Source organism: Macrotis lagotis, chromosome 6 (genome assembly GCF_037893015.1).
Source record: "Macrotis lagotis isolate mMagLag1 chromosome 6, bilby.v1.9.chrom.fasta, whole genome shotgun sequence".
Classification (NCBI taxonomy): Eukaryota; Metazoa; Chordata; class Mammalia; order Peramelemorphia; family Peramelidae; genus Macrotis; species Macrotis lagotis.
Genome location: NC_133663.1, coordinates 125,282,797 through 125,301,363, shown reverse-complemented (window position 1 = coordinate 125,301,363; position 18,567 = coordinate 125,282,797). Strand labels below are relative to the sequence as shown.

At 33.7% G+C, this 18,567-nt stretch overlaps 1 protein-coding gene across 5 annotated transcripts in view; it reads right to left on the bottom strand.

Moving 5' to 3' along the window:
• The window catches only part of PIBF1 (progesterone immunomodulatory binding factor 1), a 317,017-nt gene that overhangs the window by 152,044 nt on the left and 146,406 nt on the right, over window positions 1-18,567 (bottom strand). For all 5 annotated transcript variants that reach the window (XM_074191801.1, XM_074191800.1, XM_074191798.1 and 2 more), the window contains exons 11-12: window positions 9,362-9,527; window positions 2,390-2,540 (exon numbers count right to left, since the gene is read on the bottom strand). In XM_074191801.1, the coding sequence (XP_074047902.1) occupies window positions 2,390-2,540; window positions 9,362-9,527 (317 nt within the window). The remainder of the gene's footprint in view (window positions 1-2,389; window positions 2,541-9,361; window positions 9,528-18,567) is intronic.

Here is an 18,567-nt window from a genome sequence, read left to right as displayed (position 1 = left end):
ATTAATGTCACTTTTCAATACTGAATGGTTCTCAATTTTATAAAAATGTCAGTTCTTTTTAAATTTTGGATGTTGCATTTTTATGAAATTTTAATTCATCTTTAGTTTTTTGACAAGTTTTAGCTAAATTGGTTTTGATATCTTTTTATGCATCAAAACAGACGATTTTATCTTTTTTGTTTATCTAGTTGTGAATTCTTTGATTAATTTTTTTCTAACAGCAGTTTATAGCAAGACCATTTATTTGCTTGATTTTATTTTAATAATGGTATAGAAATTAGTTTACCCATAATTTCCATCATTATACTTTTCAATTTTCCTAGCAATTCTTGCTTTTCCTAGTGGTATGAGTTCTTGTATTTATCAGTCACTAGATTTTCTTAGAGATCTTATATAATTCCAAAGACTTAACTTTCTATTTTGTATTTGGACCAGATAGTATTGATAACACAAATGATACAATCTGAGATCTGGCAAAATCTCTCCATTCTTACTTAGTTAATTATTTTTCCTGCTATTCTTTAACTTACAATTAAACTTAACATTGAAAAGACAAATTAAATATTGTTTTAATAATAAATGTCATTAGTGTTATCAATCAGTATGGTACCTTTCTTTAAGAAAAATATTCTGTTTTATATATATAGATAGACAGATAGAATATTTGAGACAATGAATGACTCTCAGCTGAAAAGCACTCTATATTGCTACAACAGGCACTGTAGTTTTAGAATGACTGAGTTCCTGCTGTTTATTATAATGTCCTTGAAATATAACACTAGTATTTTTATACAGTATATTAGTCATGTTTGTTCAAAAATCATTCCTAAAACTTAACTAAGTATATTCTATTCTTTATATACATTAGGAACTAGATGTGGAAATCCTTCTATTCAGAGATAAAATGAGCTATAAATTCTAATTACATGTGGATGAAATGATAACATTGAATCTGAAGTACAAGAGAGCAGGAACTGTTTTTCGTTTTAATCTTTGTTTCCTTCAGTACATATCACTTTAGCTTAAACAAAGAAAGTACTTAAGAAATGTTTATTGAATTGAATCAGAAAGATTCAGAGATCAAACTTCTTTACAAGAAATGGGTCCTATCTGAATCAGAAAAGAATCTTGTTTGCTGGCATTAAAACAGGAATGGTAATGAATAAGGAAAAGAATACGATTCATTCTGATATAAATCACACTCAGGGGAAATTCAATGGCATACACTTTATCTTCTTTATCTGACAACTGACAAGTATAGAAAACACCAGAAAAGCAAAGCCAAACACTGCTATACAAACACTTCGATATTTAGTAGAAGGGTATCGTGTAGGTTTCTACTCTCCAATAGTCTTTAGAAGCAAAGAGGTCAGATGTATCAGAAAGAGGAGTGGTAAAATATATAGGATATTTTAGGCTGAACTGATTAACTAGACAGCAATACCCAGACTTTGAAGTAGCTCAAGATTGAAATTGGACTTTTGGTCATAATGTATGATCCGTCATTGTGAAGAATGACTGAAGTATTCCACCAGATTCCACAAGTCTTATTTACAAACCTAGCAGTACAATGATGCAAAAACATAATAATGCATTGGATCACTGGTCCCTTAAATAGTTATCAAAATCATTAAAGCTATGTATGGGACCATGATTTGAGTACAATTCTGAAAATGAGTCACATGAGTCACTACTGAGTCTGAAAAGATGAATGCTGGAGATGTATATGCCTGAAATTTATATCATGAAACAACTGAAATGTTCATTCATCAAATCTCAGAATTCTTAAAAAAAAAAGAAATTCATCTATGAGGCTGACTAGAAAAAGTTTTTAAGATAATAAAGAATATTTCTCTGACATTTATATAACTCATTACTTCAAATAGGTGACAACAGCTAAGAAATAAGTTCAAGAAAATTTATGAAAAATCACTAACAGGTTAAGGAAAAGCAGTGATATTAGTTCTTATTCAAGAATTTTTATTCAAGAATTAGTTCAAGCTGCTTTTTTCAACTGTTTAGAGATTTAAAAATTGTGAGATGGAAATCAGAATTTTCTTGAGTTAAAAAGTACGTGCATTTATAGAAAGTAATATTTAAAGTATCTGTTGTTGTACCTACAATGACTAGTCCAAGCCTTAATTGTGGCTGCGACAAATATAAAAATTTTAAGGAAAAAAAATCTCAGTGATGCAAAGTAATTTGTTGCATATGAAAGATATAACCTCAAATTCTAAAAAAAAAAATAGGCCAAATAAATTAATCATAAACTACAGTTCCTTTAGAAATATTGCTGACTATTTTACTGAATTCTAAAAACACATTTTATTGAACTATATCTGTTTTTGGAAATATTTCTTTTTTATTTGAATTGTCGGATAAAACTTACTTTCTGCAGTCTGTATTATTATTTCATCAAGTTCTTTTTCTAGTTTCTCATAATTTTCTAGTTTTGCCTGATGATCAGCATTTTGTGCCTGAAGTTCAGAAATGCGTTTCTCAGAAGAGGCTTGAAGACCATAAAATTCTTTAGTTAAAACCTAGTAGCAAAGATAAGCAGAAATAAAACAAAAATATAATAAAACAATTTTTTGATATTAAGATAATGGAAAAATTTTTTCTATTTATACAGTTTAAGAGAAATAATTCCAATTGTTATAACTTAGTAATAGATAAAACACAATGACATTTTATATTTTTACATTTTAAAGTAAATAAATATCACATGAAGTATTTCCTTATAAAGTTGAATAAAAATGAATATAATATTTGGAAATGGTTTGGTAGTTAGGAATAGTGTTCTCTTATTTAAATTCCTAGAGAACAATAACATCTCATTTATCTTGGGTTGCTTCTTTAATATTCTTAACTGTGCAGAACAGAATCAAGAACAAAATTCTTAAAGAAAACTTCTGAATAGTCAAAACAACTAGCTAGAAGTCTTTATTTTGGTATCATACTAATGAGGAAAACAAAAATTCCTGTTTCTTTATATAAAGAATATTGAGGTTCAGGAACACTGCCCATGAATACTTTTTTATGGACACATATGAAAGTATACTCCTGCTTCTTCTATGTGCTTCTTTAGAAACTGTAGCAATAGTTGAATGCTGTAATCTTTTTCAATCAAGAAAGTTCACTATCAAGAATTTTTCTCATGCCATATAAGCTATGAGTGAACATATAACTTAATGTGCTTTTTCTTGAAAGTAGCCATTATCAATTCCTATGCAGAAATTGCACAGAACATAAGTCTTCTCTGTTTTTTAAACAGGAATAAAGTTGAAAAGGCAAAAATTTTGAGTTTAGACTTTTATAAGCAATCATAGAAGATTGTTTGCCAGAATAAGACTGTACCCTCCTGGATTTTAGTCACTGCAAATTCAGCAGGATCCCAGTCATTACATAACAGTCAAGAGTTGCTTTTGTCCTCTTAATAGGGAAGCAATGGACATGTCTGTACCCTAGAGAAGGAAGGTATTCTCATCAAATTGATAGAGCAGGAACACAAAGAGCTCTATTTATGCTTATTATCAATAATAATTACTGAGTAACCATGAAAAAGTTAAGCTCTGCTTAGAATACTTCTATTTCAAAAAAAGTGATTATGGATTCTAGAATGATTTTCATTTCAAAGGTCTGCCCTTCCCAAAATAAAAATAGTTGACACTTAAAGGAGTATACTTCAATTGTCTAGAAAATCTACTTAATGTGGATTACAATTTATACATGAAAGAGATAAAAATATAAAGTGACCCTCTCTCATCGCCCTTTTACTTCTTCTGAGATAGTGGTAGACTGACAGGAACATATTAATCATCTTACTAATCACATAATTTTATACTATAAGTATTCATTTAATTTTTGAGTAATCTTAATGTTCAATATTTGCCAGCTAATAATTGGCATACTAAAGGAGAAAATGAACTAGACCAGTGTTAACTTTATTGTAAATAAAACCAGAAGACAAAAAGGAGTTAAAGCTGTAGATGGAAAGCTAGATCCAGGTTCACCTGAGAGAAGCAATTGAAAGAACAGATGAAATAGGCTTTATCATGGGTCCATAAAAACATTAATCAATTGAACACTTGGGAATCTTGCCTTGCAAGGCTCACAAGGATTGTAAAAAAAATCTAAAATGAACATCATACATATATGTTGCAAAAGATGGAATTCATATGATTCATGACTCTTGAGAACTATTTCTAATAAGACAGAAGAGGGGACAGTACTTAGTGCAGTGCTGCTTATCAATCCAACCTTTGATTGATTGTACTTTGATAGTATTTTGAACTTATCAATCAATCATGTTGACTTAGAAAATCTCAAATTAAAATTATCTATGTTTTATGGAATTTTTGTTTATTTTGCAAGATGCTTCCCAATTACATTTTAATCTGGTTCCAGTTGCACTTGGGAAGGTTGTAGTCCTAGGGGTCATTTGTCAATTCTTGCTCATGAAAATCTGATTCCCAAAGTCTTGGATTTAGGGCTATTCATAAGATAAGGTCAGTGTTGCCTGCTAAAAGGAATATACAAAGGGAATATAAGTATAAGACAGGGTTAAAACAATTAGTACATAAAAAGGACTAAACTAGGAGAAGACTAGGTATTAGGGGATAAATAGCCAGGTAAAAAGGAACAAAGACCTATTATAGTAGAGGAAAAGAAGGGAGGGTGTGAAAACTTAATAAAATCCTACTCAAGAGATTTGATCAAGAGAGGGAATAACATATATTTTCAATTAGGATTTAAGAATCTATTATATCCTACATGTAAGTAGGTGGAAGGGAAAGAAAAGGGAAGAAGGGACTAACAAAAGGGAAGGGGAATGATAAGAAGAAATAAGGAAAGGGAAAGAGAAAGGTGCAAATAGGGGGAAGATAACCTTGAGGGAATTAAAGATTTAATAACCTTAACTGTAAATTTTAAAGGATGGGATGAACACTCTCATAAAATGGAAGCGATAGCAGATTAGATTAAAACCATAATCCCACAATGTGTTGTTTACAAGAAACACATTTGAAGCGGAGATACACACAGGTTAAAGGTATGGAATACTATTGTTCTATAAGAAACCATGAATGGTGGAACTCTAGAGAAGTATGGAAAGAATTACAGGACGGATGTTGAGCAAAGGGAACAGAATGAAGAGAACATTGTAAACAATAACTACAACATTTTGAGTTGATCAACTTTGAGCTCCTCTTGGTACATCAGAGAGCTAGGACAACCCTGGGAGACCTGTTAAGGACAATGCTGTCCACATCTAGACGAAGAAAAAACAAACCAAAACAAACAAAATACCCCTATGGAATCTAAATGAACATTATATTCACTTTTTTAAAAAAATTTAAATTTTTACATTTTATTTAAGGCAATGGGGTTTGAGTGACTTGCCCAGGGTCACACAGCTAGGCAATTATTAAGTGTCTGAGGCTGGATTTGAACTCAGATCCTCCTGATTTTCCCGGGTTGGTGTTCTATTCACTGTGCCACCTAGCTGTCCCCATTATATTCACTTTTAAAGAAATTTCTCTTATGCTTTTCCTTCCCATTCCATGGTTTTCTTTCTTTTTCCTTAGTCCTAATTCCTCATACAGTAAATGACTAATTAGTAAATATGCTAAGCCCAAATATACAATGTACAATGTTCACTAAATTGTTTGCCACTGAGGGAGTATAAGAAAATTATGTAACTTATAAATAAGCATATGGATGAATGTTGAAAAACTTTTATAATATCTAATTGGAAAAATAAAATATCAAGAATAACACTAAAAAAAGGTAAACCTCAATTTAAAACAAACATAATCCATATAATTCCAAATTTAGTAAAAAGGATAAAATTGGCATTCATAAGTATTTCAAAAATTGTTCATTTTTATAAATGTTATAGTAATTATTATAAATTGTTCTCTTGGTTCTGCACACTTCACTGTGTTTTCCCAGTTTTCATCTTAGTTTCATCCCCTTTGTGATTTCTTTCAGCACATTCCATTCCATATGCTATAATTTCTTCAGCCACTTACCAACTGATGGGTACCTCTTTAGTTCCTTAAAGCCTTTCTTGAGGCAGATGTGTTTCTATGTGTGATGACTTGAGGAGCTTGTGTTGTACCTGAGTTTCCTGTTCCTTGGAATGTTGTGTGGCTTGAATTATTCTTGGTATTTCTCATTGAATGAGGAATGAAATTTGTTTACAATAAAAGACTATGGTTAAGAAGATTTTCCTGAGGAGTTCAAACACAGCTTATACAGAATCAAAGAATGTCATAATTAGAGAAGTCATCAGAAGTCCAAGAGTACAGCCAATACAAAGCCAAGAATCCCTTCTACATTATAATCAAGAAAGTGTTCAGGACTCCTTTTGAAAACATCAAGTCATTCAACTTTTTTAAAGATAGAATTAACTTTTAGGAAGTTAGTTCTTCCTCAGTCATTCCATGTTCAAGCTGAATTTTGCTTCTACAATACACACACACACACACACACACACACACACACACACACACACACACAATGTTCTTTGCTGCTTTCTGACACCAACCACAACAAGTTTAATTCATGTTTCATATCTTTGAACATTTGAAATCAGCTAACATGCTCCCACATAAGAAGACAGAACTCTATCTATGCTATGAAAAATAAGCCTGCACTGTTTTTTTGTTTTAGGTTTTTGCAAGGCAAATGGGGTTAAGTGGCTTGCCCAAGGTCACACAGCTAGGTAATTATTAAGTGTCTGAGGCCAGATTTGAACTCAGGTACTCCTGACTCCAGAGTTGGTGCTCTATCCACTGTGCCACCTAGCCGCCCCTAGCCTACACTGTTATTAAAAAATGAAAAAGTCAATTTTCTTAATAGAGCACTGGTCTTGGAGACAGGAAGTCAGAAGTTCAAATATGGTCTCAAAACAACTGACTCTTACTAGCTGTGTGACCTTTGGCAATCCACTTAACCTTGACTGCCTTGCATCCAGGGCCATCTCCAATCATCCTGATTTATATCTGGCATTGGACCCAGATGGTTCTGGAGGAGAAAGTGAGACTTGTGACTTAGCAAAGCTCCTCCTCACTCAAATCCAGTCTATATGTTTGTCATGGCATAACTTTACTGTGGTTCTGAAGGACAATCATCATCATCATCATCATCATCATCATCATCATCATCATCATCATCATCATCAAATAAAATGTGTATTTGTTAAAAACCTACTTGGCACCCTCCCCTCAAAACTGGTTCCTTCTTCCATGTATACAACCAGAAAAAATTAACTTTGACTCTCATCTCCAGTCAGTGTTGAATGTGTCAGTTTCCTCTTTAAGAATATTTACAATATAATAAGTGTTTAGGATAAAAGAAAATAATGATAATCTAGTAGAAATGAAATTTGTTGTTTGGCTGTTTTGAGTCTGACTCCTCAATGACCCCTTTTGGGATTTTTCTTGGCAAAGATAATGTAGAGATTTTGCCGCTTCCTTAAGCTCATTTTTACAAAAGAGGACACTGAGGCAAACAGCATCAAGTGACTTGTCCCAGGTGACATAATTAGTATCTTGAGACCAGATTTAAACTCAGGTCTTTCTGACACCAGGTTCTGCACTCTAACCATTGTACTACCTTGCTGCTTCAGCATAATACACAAATACAAATAAAAATTATATAAGATGGTATATTACAAGAACAAGAGAGATTGAGAACGAATACTACAGTTCCTTGAAAAGGGATTGAGAACTTTCACCAAAGAAGATTAGGAAAAATTTCAGGAAAGAAGTGATCTTTGAGCTGGATCTTCCAGGAAGGTAAATCTTTCAACAGTTGGGGACATGTTTTAGGCATACACAAATAAGTGTAAGGTGGCCTGCTTAGCTCCAGTTTGACTGGAACACAGTATATACCAAAGGGGAGTAGTGTGACATAAGGCTAGAAAGGAACTGACTGTGCGCCACACTGAGGAATATGTATTTTATCCTATGGGTTACCACTAAAGCTGTTTAGGCCCAGAGTGATAAGATTAGACCTATTCATTAGAATGGTTATTTTGGCAGTTTTACTTAGGATGAATTGCTGAAAATAGAGACTGAAGGGAGATTAGTACCAGGCCAGATAGGAACAAAGGTCTGATCAAAAGGAATGAGCACTATGATGCCATAGGAAGAAGTGACAGCCTGGTCCATGCCGGGTGTGGAAGCTAAGAGAGAGGGAAGGGTAAAATTAGTTTTTGTCTTGTTTCATCCTAAGAGAAAGGGCAGTCTTTTGAGAGAGTTTAGTTCAGATGTGGAGATGGAATTTCCTGATAGCCTCACATATATTGTATAGGTGATTACATATTATTCTTCTATAGCTGATCTTAAGAGGACACACTTTATTGGGTTATATAACCAGATACATACTGGTCATTATATATACTTTAGACATTTTCTACAAAGGGTAAATATGCATGCTTAATTTGTGGAGCATTTAAGTTTTTACATAAATTATTTCAATTAATACTTATAATAAACTAGTAGGATGGGATAGGCTCTCCTACCCAGCTATTTTTTGTCTTGTATTTATATGAATACACACACACACACACACACACACACACACACACATACACACACATATAGTAGTACCACACAATACAATATATGTACTTTTATACATATTGTCTATTAAAATAAAACATAAATTCCTTCATGGAAGAGTTATTTCAATGTTTTGTCTTTGAATTCAGAATGTGGCATATTGGGGGGCTTTTAATAATTATTTGTTATTTGAATCATTAAATGATAAATTAGGGAACCAAAGATGAGGATTAATAAGTTACCTACTTAATGTAATTCTGAGTCAATACCAGATGAAAAAGCTTGAAATACTTGGAAAAACTGGCCAGTTGAGCAATATTTAATCATTAATGTAAATTTACTGAAGAGAAATCTTAATTAGTTAAAAGTTTAAATTACTTTAAGAGAGTTTTATTTATTTTAAGCAATACTCTTTTAAACAAATCCAAGTTTGTCTATGGAACATTTAGTTCCTTAAGTGACACACGAAACTAGGCAAGTTCCTTAACATCTCAAAAGATCAGTGTACTCATTGGTAAAAAAGGAATGACAATCCCTGACATCCTGACTTACAAGTATGTCCAGGTAACATCTGCAGGACTCTTACACCAATAATTTTCATAAGAAATTAATTTTATTATGTAGTTCATGAATTTCATTTCAGTCATCTTAATTGCCATAAATTTTTTATTCTTGTAGTTTGAATAAATTTTAAGTCACTGTGAATAATTTGTATGGTAAGAGATTAACTTATAAATGATACCCTTACATAAAACCTTATCCAACAGAAAATGTTCATGAAATGTACATACCTCCAATTTTTTCTGATATTTGTCACATTCCAATTGACACTGTGTGAGGTTTCTTGCTGTTTCTTCTTGTAGAAGTTGAGCACGTTCACTTTCAAAAGATTTTAATTTACTCTGGTGAAGAAATTCAGCCACTTTGCTTTCTGAACTGAGTTGTAATTCTCTGTAGCTAGAAGAGCAGTTAAGGAGATCAAAAAAGAAAGGTAGTCAAATCAAGTTTAAATAAAAAAAATATATCCACTCCTTTTTGTCCCTTTATGTTTGTGAACAATGTAGTGATTTTTACTAGTAAATAAAACATTCACATATATTGAAATAGAATATATGTACAGAAAAGAGTATGTACTTTAATTACTCCAAAAATATTCATGGAAAATTTGTAAAGTGAAGTAATGGACAACTAGTTTTCCAATTTGTATTAGTTTTAAGTACTAACAGGTTTTCCTACTGAATGGGAAGAAAGATAAAGAAAAGTGAAAATATACTGTTTTTAATAAATAAAAGCCATGTAGAATGCATTATTAAACCCTTCTCTACTACAAAGCAATAATTAAGATTTGTCCCAGGCTTTATAAAGATAACATTTTCCCCTCTAATCTTTACTATTTCCACATATCTTCAATGAGTAGTAGACAAACACCTTTAATTTCTTGTCTTTTCTTTTTTTTTTAGGTTTTGTTTCAAGGCAAATGGGGTTAAGTGGCTTGGCCAAGGCCACACAACTAGGTAATTATTAAGTGTCTGAGGTCAGATTTGAACTCAGGTACTCCTGACTCCAGGGCCGGTGCTCTATCCATTGCGCCACCTAGCCGCCCCACACCTTTAATTTCTATAAGATTTTTCCAAATTAGTCAGACAGCATTATCAAAAAAGATCAATGGGGACAGCTAGGTGGCACAGTGGAAAGAGTACCAGTCCTGGAGTCAGGAGTACCTGAGTTCAAATCTGACCTCAGACACTTAATAATTACCTAGCTGTGTGGCCTTGAGCAAGCCACTTAACCCCATTTGCAAAAAAAAAAAAAAAAAAAAAAGATCAATGATTAGCTGTAGAAAGGCAACTGTATATCTTTTACTGGTCTGGTGTACATATTAAAAAATTTATGTCAACAAAGAGATGAAGTATTCCAAAAAAAGATATTTGTAATTTCAACAAATTTTCCTATCTGCCTACTATGTACATTAGTATTACAAGGACTGAATAAGATACTCCATGGGATAATATATTTACATATGCTAGTATAATATGACTGTGACAAATACAATAAAAAGGTCCCAAAAATAAGGGTGAAGGGAGGGAAAGAAGGCTTCACAAAGATGACTGAAACTGATTTGGATCTTGAAGTGAGAGGGGTTTTCAAAACAAGGAGTGTTCATTCTAGACACCAGAAAAAAATCTAAGCAAAGTCATAGAAGTCTAAGTGGTAAGGATGAGAAAAGGATATGGTGAGTAGATTAGTGATATAATGGAAAATTGCCAAACGTGAGTCAGTAGAAACTTGAGTGCAAATTCTACCTCTTGCCACATACTAGTTGTGATCATGGGTATGTCACTTAATTTCTAAGCAACTAAGTCTTCTCTTATGCAAAATAGGAATTTAAACCTATACATAGTTCTTAACTCACAGGGCTGCTATGAAGATCAAATGAGGTATGATACATAAATTGCTTTGCAAAGGATTTAAGACTATTTAAAAGTTGCTTCCAAGTTTTATTATTGTTTATGTGATAAGGATTAGTGAAGTCCTAAGATAAGAAAGGTTCCAGAAAATCATGGCATTTCAGAGTTACAGGGATCTATCAATCTATCTAGTCTATACCCCAAAGAAATCCCTCCTACACTATAACTGAGAAGTGTCTTCCTGAAGACTTCTAAGAGGGAAGTTCAGCATTCCTAGAATGAGCCCATTTCACTTTTGAACAGCTTCTAATGTCAAGAAGTTGTCCCATGGGGGCGGCTAGGTGGCATAGTGGATAGAGCACTGGCCCTGGAGTCAGAAGTACCTGAGTTCAAATGTGAACTCAGACACTTAATAATTCCTAGCTGTGTGGTCTTGGGCAAGTCACTTTAAACCCATTTGCCTTGCAAAAACCTAAAAAACCCCCCGCAAAACTGTCCCACAATCAAACCAAATCAAATTTATCTTTTTTTTGAAACTTCAACTCATTGCTTCTAGTTCTGTCCCTGGAGCCAAACAGAACAAGTCTAATCCCTCCCTATTGAGAACATTTCAAACTTCTGATCACAGCTATCATGACTATCTATCTTCCCACCTAGTCTTTTTTCTGAGGTAAATATATTAGTTCTTCCAGCTGATACATGGACTCTTCAAGACCTTGGTCATGGCTGCCTTTCTCAGAACACCTGAGCCTCCAAAGCTGAATACAATATCCAAGATGAGCTTTAATGAGTACAGAAGGACTATCATCTTTTACTTGGAAGCTATGACTCAATCAATGCAGCTCAAGATTATGTGAGCCTTTTTGTCTGCCATATCATACTGCTAATGGGGAACATGCAGACTACTAAAACAAACAAATTATGTCTAACTATTAATTCCCTTTCATATACTTATGAGGTTGATTTTTTTAACTCCAGTGTAATACTTGACATTTTATCCTTATTGTTTTAAATTTTCCAAGATTTCTCTGGAGCCTGAGTCTGTCATCCAATGTGCTAACCATCAGCACTCAGTTGAGTGTCATCTAAAGATCTAATCAATGTGCTACCAATTTGTGGAGAGTCTTGAATGGTTGAGTAAAGCAAAGGAACATTGATTCAATGGGAAGATACAGAAAGTTGCAGGATCAGGGCAGAACAAAAAAAGATTTCTCAGGAAGCATGTGGAAGAATAGAGAGGAAAGAGCCTTGATAGCAATAAAACTACCAGGAAAGTCATTCAAATGCTTCAGGCAATATACATAATATATATGACCACAACAATGGAAATGGAAGGACCAACCATCACATAACAATCAAAATTCAAAGCTGAAGAATTATCATAAAACTATCTGTATTCAAAGAAAGAATTGTGGAGTTTAAGCAAAGACCAAAGACTATTAGTTTCAATTTTTAAAAAGTTATCTTTTATATTATGTAATTTTGCTATCTCTTTTATTTTATTCCCCCCCCCCCCAAGATATGATTTCTCTCTCAACACATTCAACTTAGATCAATGCACAGCATGGAAACTATGCAAAGACTACCAGACTGGCTTCTGTGTGGGGTTGGGGGGAGGGAAGCAAGGTTGGGGGTGGGGATTGTAAAATGAAAAAAAAAAGAAAAAAGGAAGGCTGGTTATGGAGTGGTTTGCCTGTGCTTACAAAGCTAGGATGAGGCGTAAGATGTTCCTGATTCAAAGAGCACTATACCTTTCTACAAGTGTGCATCTTCTGCTCTTCCAGAGAACCTCTCACCCTTCTAATAAGTATACAATAACCTCTTCCTCACAGGGACTTTCCCTATCATGAGTTCAATATATCACAGATCAGCATAAGAAATTAAAAGGGAATTCTTTGGGAGTTTTGTAGAAGCACAGATGACATATGAAGGCTGGTAGACGACACAGAAAAAGTTCACAAACCCAGAAAGGAATAAAATATATATCTATATACATATATATATATATGTGTATATATATATATATATATATACATATACACATATACATACATATACATGTAGTATTGTATAATACCAACATATCTTTTTCTTTTAATATCATAGTAATTCAGACTACTCTGCTATGAAAGGAGGACCAAAAAATTTTATGATCATTTTTCAGACTATGGGAGTGCTGTGGTAGTATATGAGTCACCAATCTAAAGGGGCCATAACATACAGTAAGATTGTAAAGGATAATATAATAGTACAAACCATCCCAAAGATCAAAGGAGCATTATTTTACAAATTTTATCATGTATTAACAAAAAAATCACATCCTAGCAATTTGTGAAAAATCGGGAAATGTCATCTTGGGCCTTACTGTCAGGACTTTTTGGTCCTGTGATATATAAATCCCAGGTAAATTCCAGACTTTACCAAGAGGTGCCGATAATTTTGAGAAGATATGGGCATGTCAACTTAAAAATTTTACTGACAATTTTGAAATGATTTGGATATGTTGATGAATCTAAGGTTTCACAGATAAGAATTAGTCTGCTCCTCTTAATCATTAATATGCACAAGACCTCAAACTCCCTCGCCCCCCCAGTACTCTTCTATTCCATTGGTTTCATGCCAATTAGTACCTTTAATTCTAATTTGATTACTTGACCGACACTTTCTGCTTCTCTATCTCCTCATCCTTTTCCCCATATGACCTGATTTTCTTCATCACCACCCCATCCCTTCCTCATGTCATCTATATCTGTACCCCTTTCACTGATTACCCCTATACTTTCTCTGCTTTTTGCTTCCATACCCTCTGTGCCTAATTATAGAATGATTGCTGTTCCATTTCTTATTGCTAGTCATGATCTTTCCTATGAGTACCCAAAGAACTTAGTATGCCTGCCTCCCCCCATTTCATAAATTATCAGTTTAAGTGTACACAGTCAAAAGACCGTATTACTTAATTTTTCATGATTAGTTTTAAACATAACAGGTAAAAATTCCTGGTTTTAATTATAGAAAAATAGCTCCTGTTTTAGATGTATATATAAACATGTACAACTAGATTCCAATTAATGCAAACAATGAATTCCCCTGAAGCTGTAATATTATTCAATTCCCATTGCATATTTCCATTGGGTTGGAACCAATTACCATACTTTATAAAATTATCATTTCAAATTTGGTTAATTCTAATACATGCAACTATTTTAAAGAAGTCAAGATTTGTACGAATTGGGACTTATTGTAGTTATTTATTATTTTTGGGGGCTCTTTTAGAAAAGCTGATGACAATCTTAATTCATTTTGGTAAATTCCAATGTAAAGTACATAGAGTATCATAAGATCATGCATCTAGAACTGGAAGAGACCTTGGATGAATCTGGTCCAATTCCAACATTTTGTGAAATTTTTTCAGGAAGATGAGATCTAGAGAGATTAAGAGACTTGTCCACAAACACACAAATAGTAAAGGATCCAAAGTAAAAACTTGAACACAGGTCTTGTTCAAAGTAAAAATAAAAGGAGGGAAAATAAAAAATATGCAAAATATAATTTCTAAAGGAGAAATTTGACTTGGAAGGCATTTTTTTTGCCTTTGTTAAAAAACCCCCCAGAAAAGTAGGATAATTAGACTCTTCAGTAGGGAATGGTTTACTCTTTAAAAAAATCAGATAAAAAGATCAAATCTAATGCTAAAGCACAAAGCAGACTGTTCTTTTAGGGACACACACTGAAGCAAAACCCAATAAAACACACACAGTCACTTAGGCCCAAGTGCTCTTGACTATGACATTTATTACCTTTGACTTCAGAAATCAGAACCCAAAAAACTACGGCCGAATGGGATAATTTTCTTCTGAGATTGCCTAGTAATTAGCTGACTTCAGGGAATATGAATTAATAGTGTGACATGGCCAAAGAACAAAACATTATTTTAGGCTGCATTAATAGAATCACAACATTCAGAATATGGGAGTTGATAGTCCTGCTAAATTCTGTCCCAGTCAAAACATTTCTGGAGTTCAGTGTCCACTTCTCAGTGACATGTTTTTAAAAAATTTGTATTTTCCCCAAATTATATGTAAAAGCAATTTTTAAAGTCATTTAAAGTCAATGCATTCCAAATTCTTTCCTTTCTCTCCTCATTCCTCTTCCTAAGATGGCAAACAATATGCAGCCATGCAAAACATATTCTGTATGAGTCCAGACCAAAAGATAATGAAGAAAAAAAGCTTTAAAAATATTCCTAGATCTGCATTCAGATGCCACCAGTTCTTTCTATAAAGATGGGCAGCACTTTTCATTAGTTCTTCAGATTTGTATTGGATCTTTGTATTGCTGAGAATAGTTGAGTCAGAGTTAATCATCATGCAATATTATAGTTATTGTGTACAATATTCCGCAGATTTTGCTCATTTTGTTTTTCATTAGATCATATAAATCAAGTGTTTCTGAGAGCATACTGTTTGTCATTTCTTGTAGTACAACAGTTCTATCACAATCATATAAGTACAACTTCTTCTCCTATTTCCCAATTGATGAATACCCCTTGATTTCCAATTCTTTGCCTTAATAAAAAGACTTATTTTTAAGTAATTTTGAACACATGGGCCCTTTTCCTTTTGATTTTTATCTCTTTGGGATACAGATTTAGTAGTAGTAGTATTGCTTGGGCCTAGCTCCAAAATGCTCTCCAGAATGGCTGGATCAGTTTGAAACTCTACCAATAAAGTCTCAATTTTCCCCATAACCCTTCCAATATTTATTTTCCTTTTCTGTCTTATAAGCCAATAGGTGTGAGGTGGTTCTTGAGAGTTGTATTTGTTTATAGATAGTATTTAAGTGATAGAATAATAGTCGTAAGACAAGAGATAGATTTCATCTTCTGAAAACTGCATGTTATATCCTTTGACCATTTATTAACTGGGAAATGATTTGCATTGACTTTTATTCTTATAAAATGGTACCTTACATAGTTGAATAATGAAGGCTCTATTAGGAAAACTTGCTGTAAATTTTTCACTAATATGTTTACCATGTATTTTCCTCCATTCTATTTTTCTCCATTATCCTCTTTTTACCATGCCCACTCTCAAAGGTGTTTTGTTTCTGACTACCACCTCACCCAATTCATCCTCTTCTATCATTGTCACTCTCCTCTTCTACTTTCATGTGGGGAAAGATTGATTTCTATATCCAATTGAGTGTTTACATTATTCCTTCTGAGTCAATTACGATGAGAATAAGGTTTAAGTGCTCTCCTTTCATTCCCTCCATTGTAAAAGCTCTTTCATGCCTCTTTTATATGAGCACCAGTGCTGGTGCTCAATTCACTGTCCACTTATGTGCTAACTCTCCCTTCTCCTAGTGTATTCCTCTTTCTCACTCCTTGATTTTATTTTTTTAGGTATTATCCCATCATGTTTAACTCACATCTGTGTCTTCTTTATATGTATACCCCCTTGAAGCTGTCCTAATAATGATAAACTGCTGAAAGGAGCTGTGTCCATCATAGCTGGTCATCGTACATGTTGCTTTTAATTTATACAGTGTTCTCCTGGTTCTGCTCCCTTCACTCAGTCTCAGTTCACTCAAGTCTTTCTAGGTTTTTCTTAAGTCCAGGAACTCATGATTTCTTTTTTTTTTAGATTTTTTTTTTTTGCAAGGCAAATGAGGTTAAGTGGCTTGCCCAAGGCCACACAGCTAGGTAATTATTAAGTGTCTGAGGCCGGATTTGAACTCAGGTACTCCTGATTCCAGGGATGGTGCAGTATCCACTGTGCCACCTAGCCACCCCTCTCTCTTTTTGTTTAATTCTAAAGGTTTATCTATTTTACTTTTTCCATAAACCCAATTCTTAGTTTTATATTCCTTTCATCTGTCCTAATAGAAATCTCAGGAGTTAAAAGTATCATCACATCATAATCAATTTAGACCTACACTCTCTAAGTATGCTTATTTTGACTGTCCTAAGAGAAATACAATTCTCAAGAGTTACAAGTACTGTCCTTCCTGTGTAGGGGAAGTTAGTCATTTTGACTAACTTTTTTTTTCTTTACCTTTTTATGCATCTCTTGACTCTTTTATATGAAGATCAAATTTACTGTTCGGTTGTTTCCGGGAATCTTGAAAGCTCATGAAATCATTAATTTCTACTTGTCCAATTCTAATTTTTAGGACTTTATTTTCATTGATTAGTTTTTGTGTTTCCTTTTCCAGTTCGTTAATTTAATTTTATTTTTAGATTTTTTTTCAAGGCAATGGGATTAAGTGGCTTGCCCAAGGCCACATGGTTAGGTAATTATTAAGGGTCTAAGGCCAGATTTGAACTCAGGTACTCCTGACTCCAAGGTCGGTGATCTATCCACTGTGCCACCTAGCCGGCAAGTGCCACCTAGCTTCCCCCAGTTAGTTAATTTTATTTCTAAAGGAATTGTTTTACTTTCTTCCAGTGGGCCAATTTTACTTTTAAAAATATTGTTTTCTTCAGTTAATTTTTCATATTTTCCTCCATGAACTCATTTTTTTTAGCTTTTCTTCTTTCTTTCTTTTTCAGTTTTTAAAATCCTTCTTGAGCACTTCCAAGAGGCTTTTTTTTTTGATTTGAGATCAATTCATAATCCTCTTTGAGGCTTCAACATGTAAGCATTTTGTCATTGCTTTCCTGTTCTGAGATGACTTTTTTTTTGTCTTTTTCTTCCCCCATCAACATAGTAGTTTTCTATGGTTAGTGTTTTTTTTTTTTTGTTTGTTTGTTTTTGTTCTTCTTTAACATTTAGCCCTGCTACTGCACAGGGGTACAGTGCCAAGGTTTTTGTGCTGGGGGGGGGGGGTCAGGGTTGGTCCCTGGCTTTGAATTCTTGTGTGTCCCTGCAATGGTACAGCTCAATCCAGTCTTACCAGCTACACCAGTATTCCTGGGCTCAAACTTTGCTTTCCAAGCTGGAGCTGGGATCCTCATTGCTGGTCTGTTTTACCGAGGCTGACTGAGCAGGGATCCAGGTGTTTTAGTGAGCTCTGCTATGCCTAAGAATATCTGGCTGGTTTCCTAGTTTTCCTGCCATTACTGGGATGCACTACCCTTTTACCCAGGCAGACAGACAATTCTGAAGTTTCTCCAAGATATCTTAAGATGAAAAGCTTTTTATTGGTTTTTTTTTGTGGGTTCTGTTGCTTTAGGGTCTATTTAGAGGCTTTATTATTGTATTGGATAAAAGTTCTGGGAGCTTTCTACCTTCTTCACGCTATCCTGTTTACCTATTTATGCTTCTCTTTTATCTTGTATTTGAAAATCAAATTATCTATTCAGCTCTTTCCTTTTCATCAGGAATGTTTGAAAGTCCTGTATTTCAGTAATTAGTCCCCCCTCCCTCCGAAGGATTATTCAAGTTTTGCTAGGTAGATGATTCTTGGGTATAATCCTAAACATTTTGCCCTCTAGAATATCATATTCCATGTCCTCCAATCCTTTAATTCAGAATCTACTAAATCTTGTGTTATTGTATCTTTCTGAGCACTGAAATATTTTCTCCTTGATTTGAGAGCTCTGGACTTTGGCTAAAGTATTCTGGAGTTCTCATTTTAAGATCTCT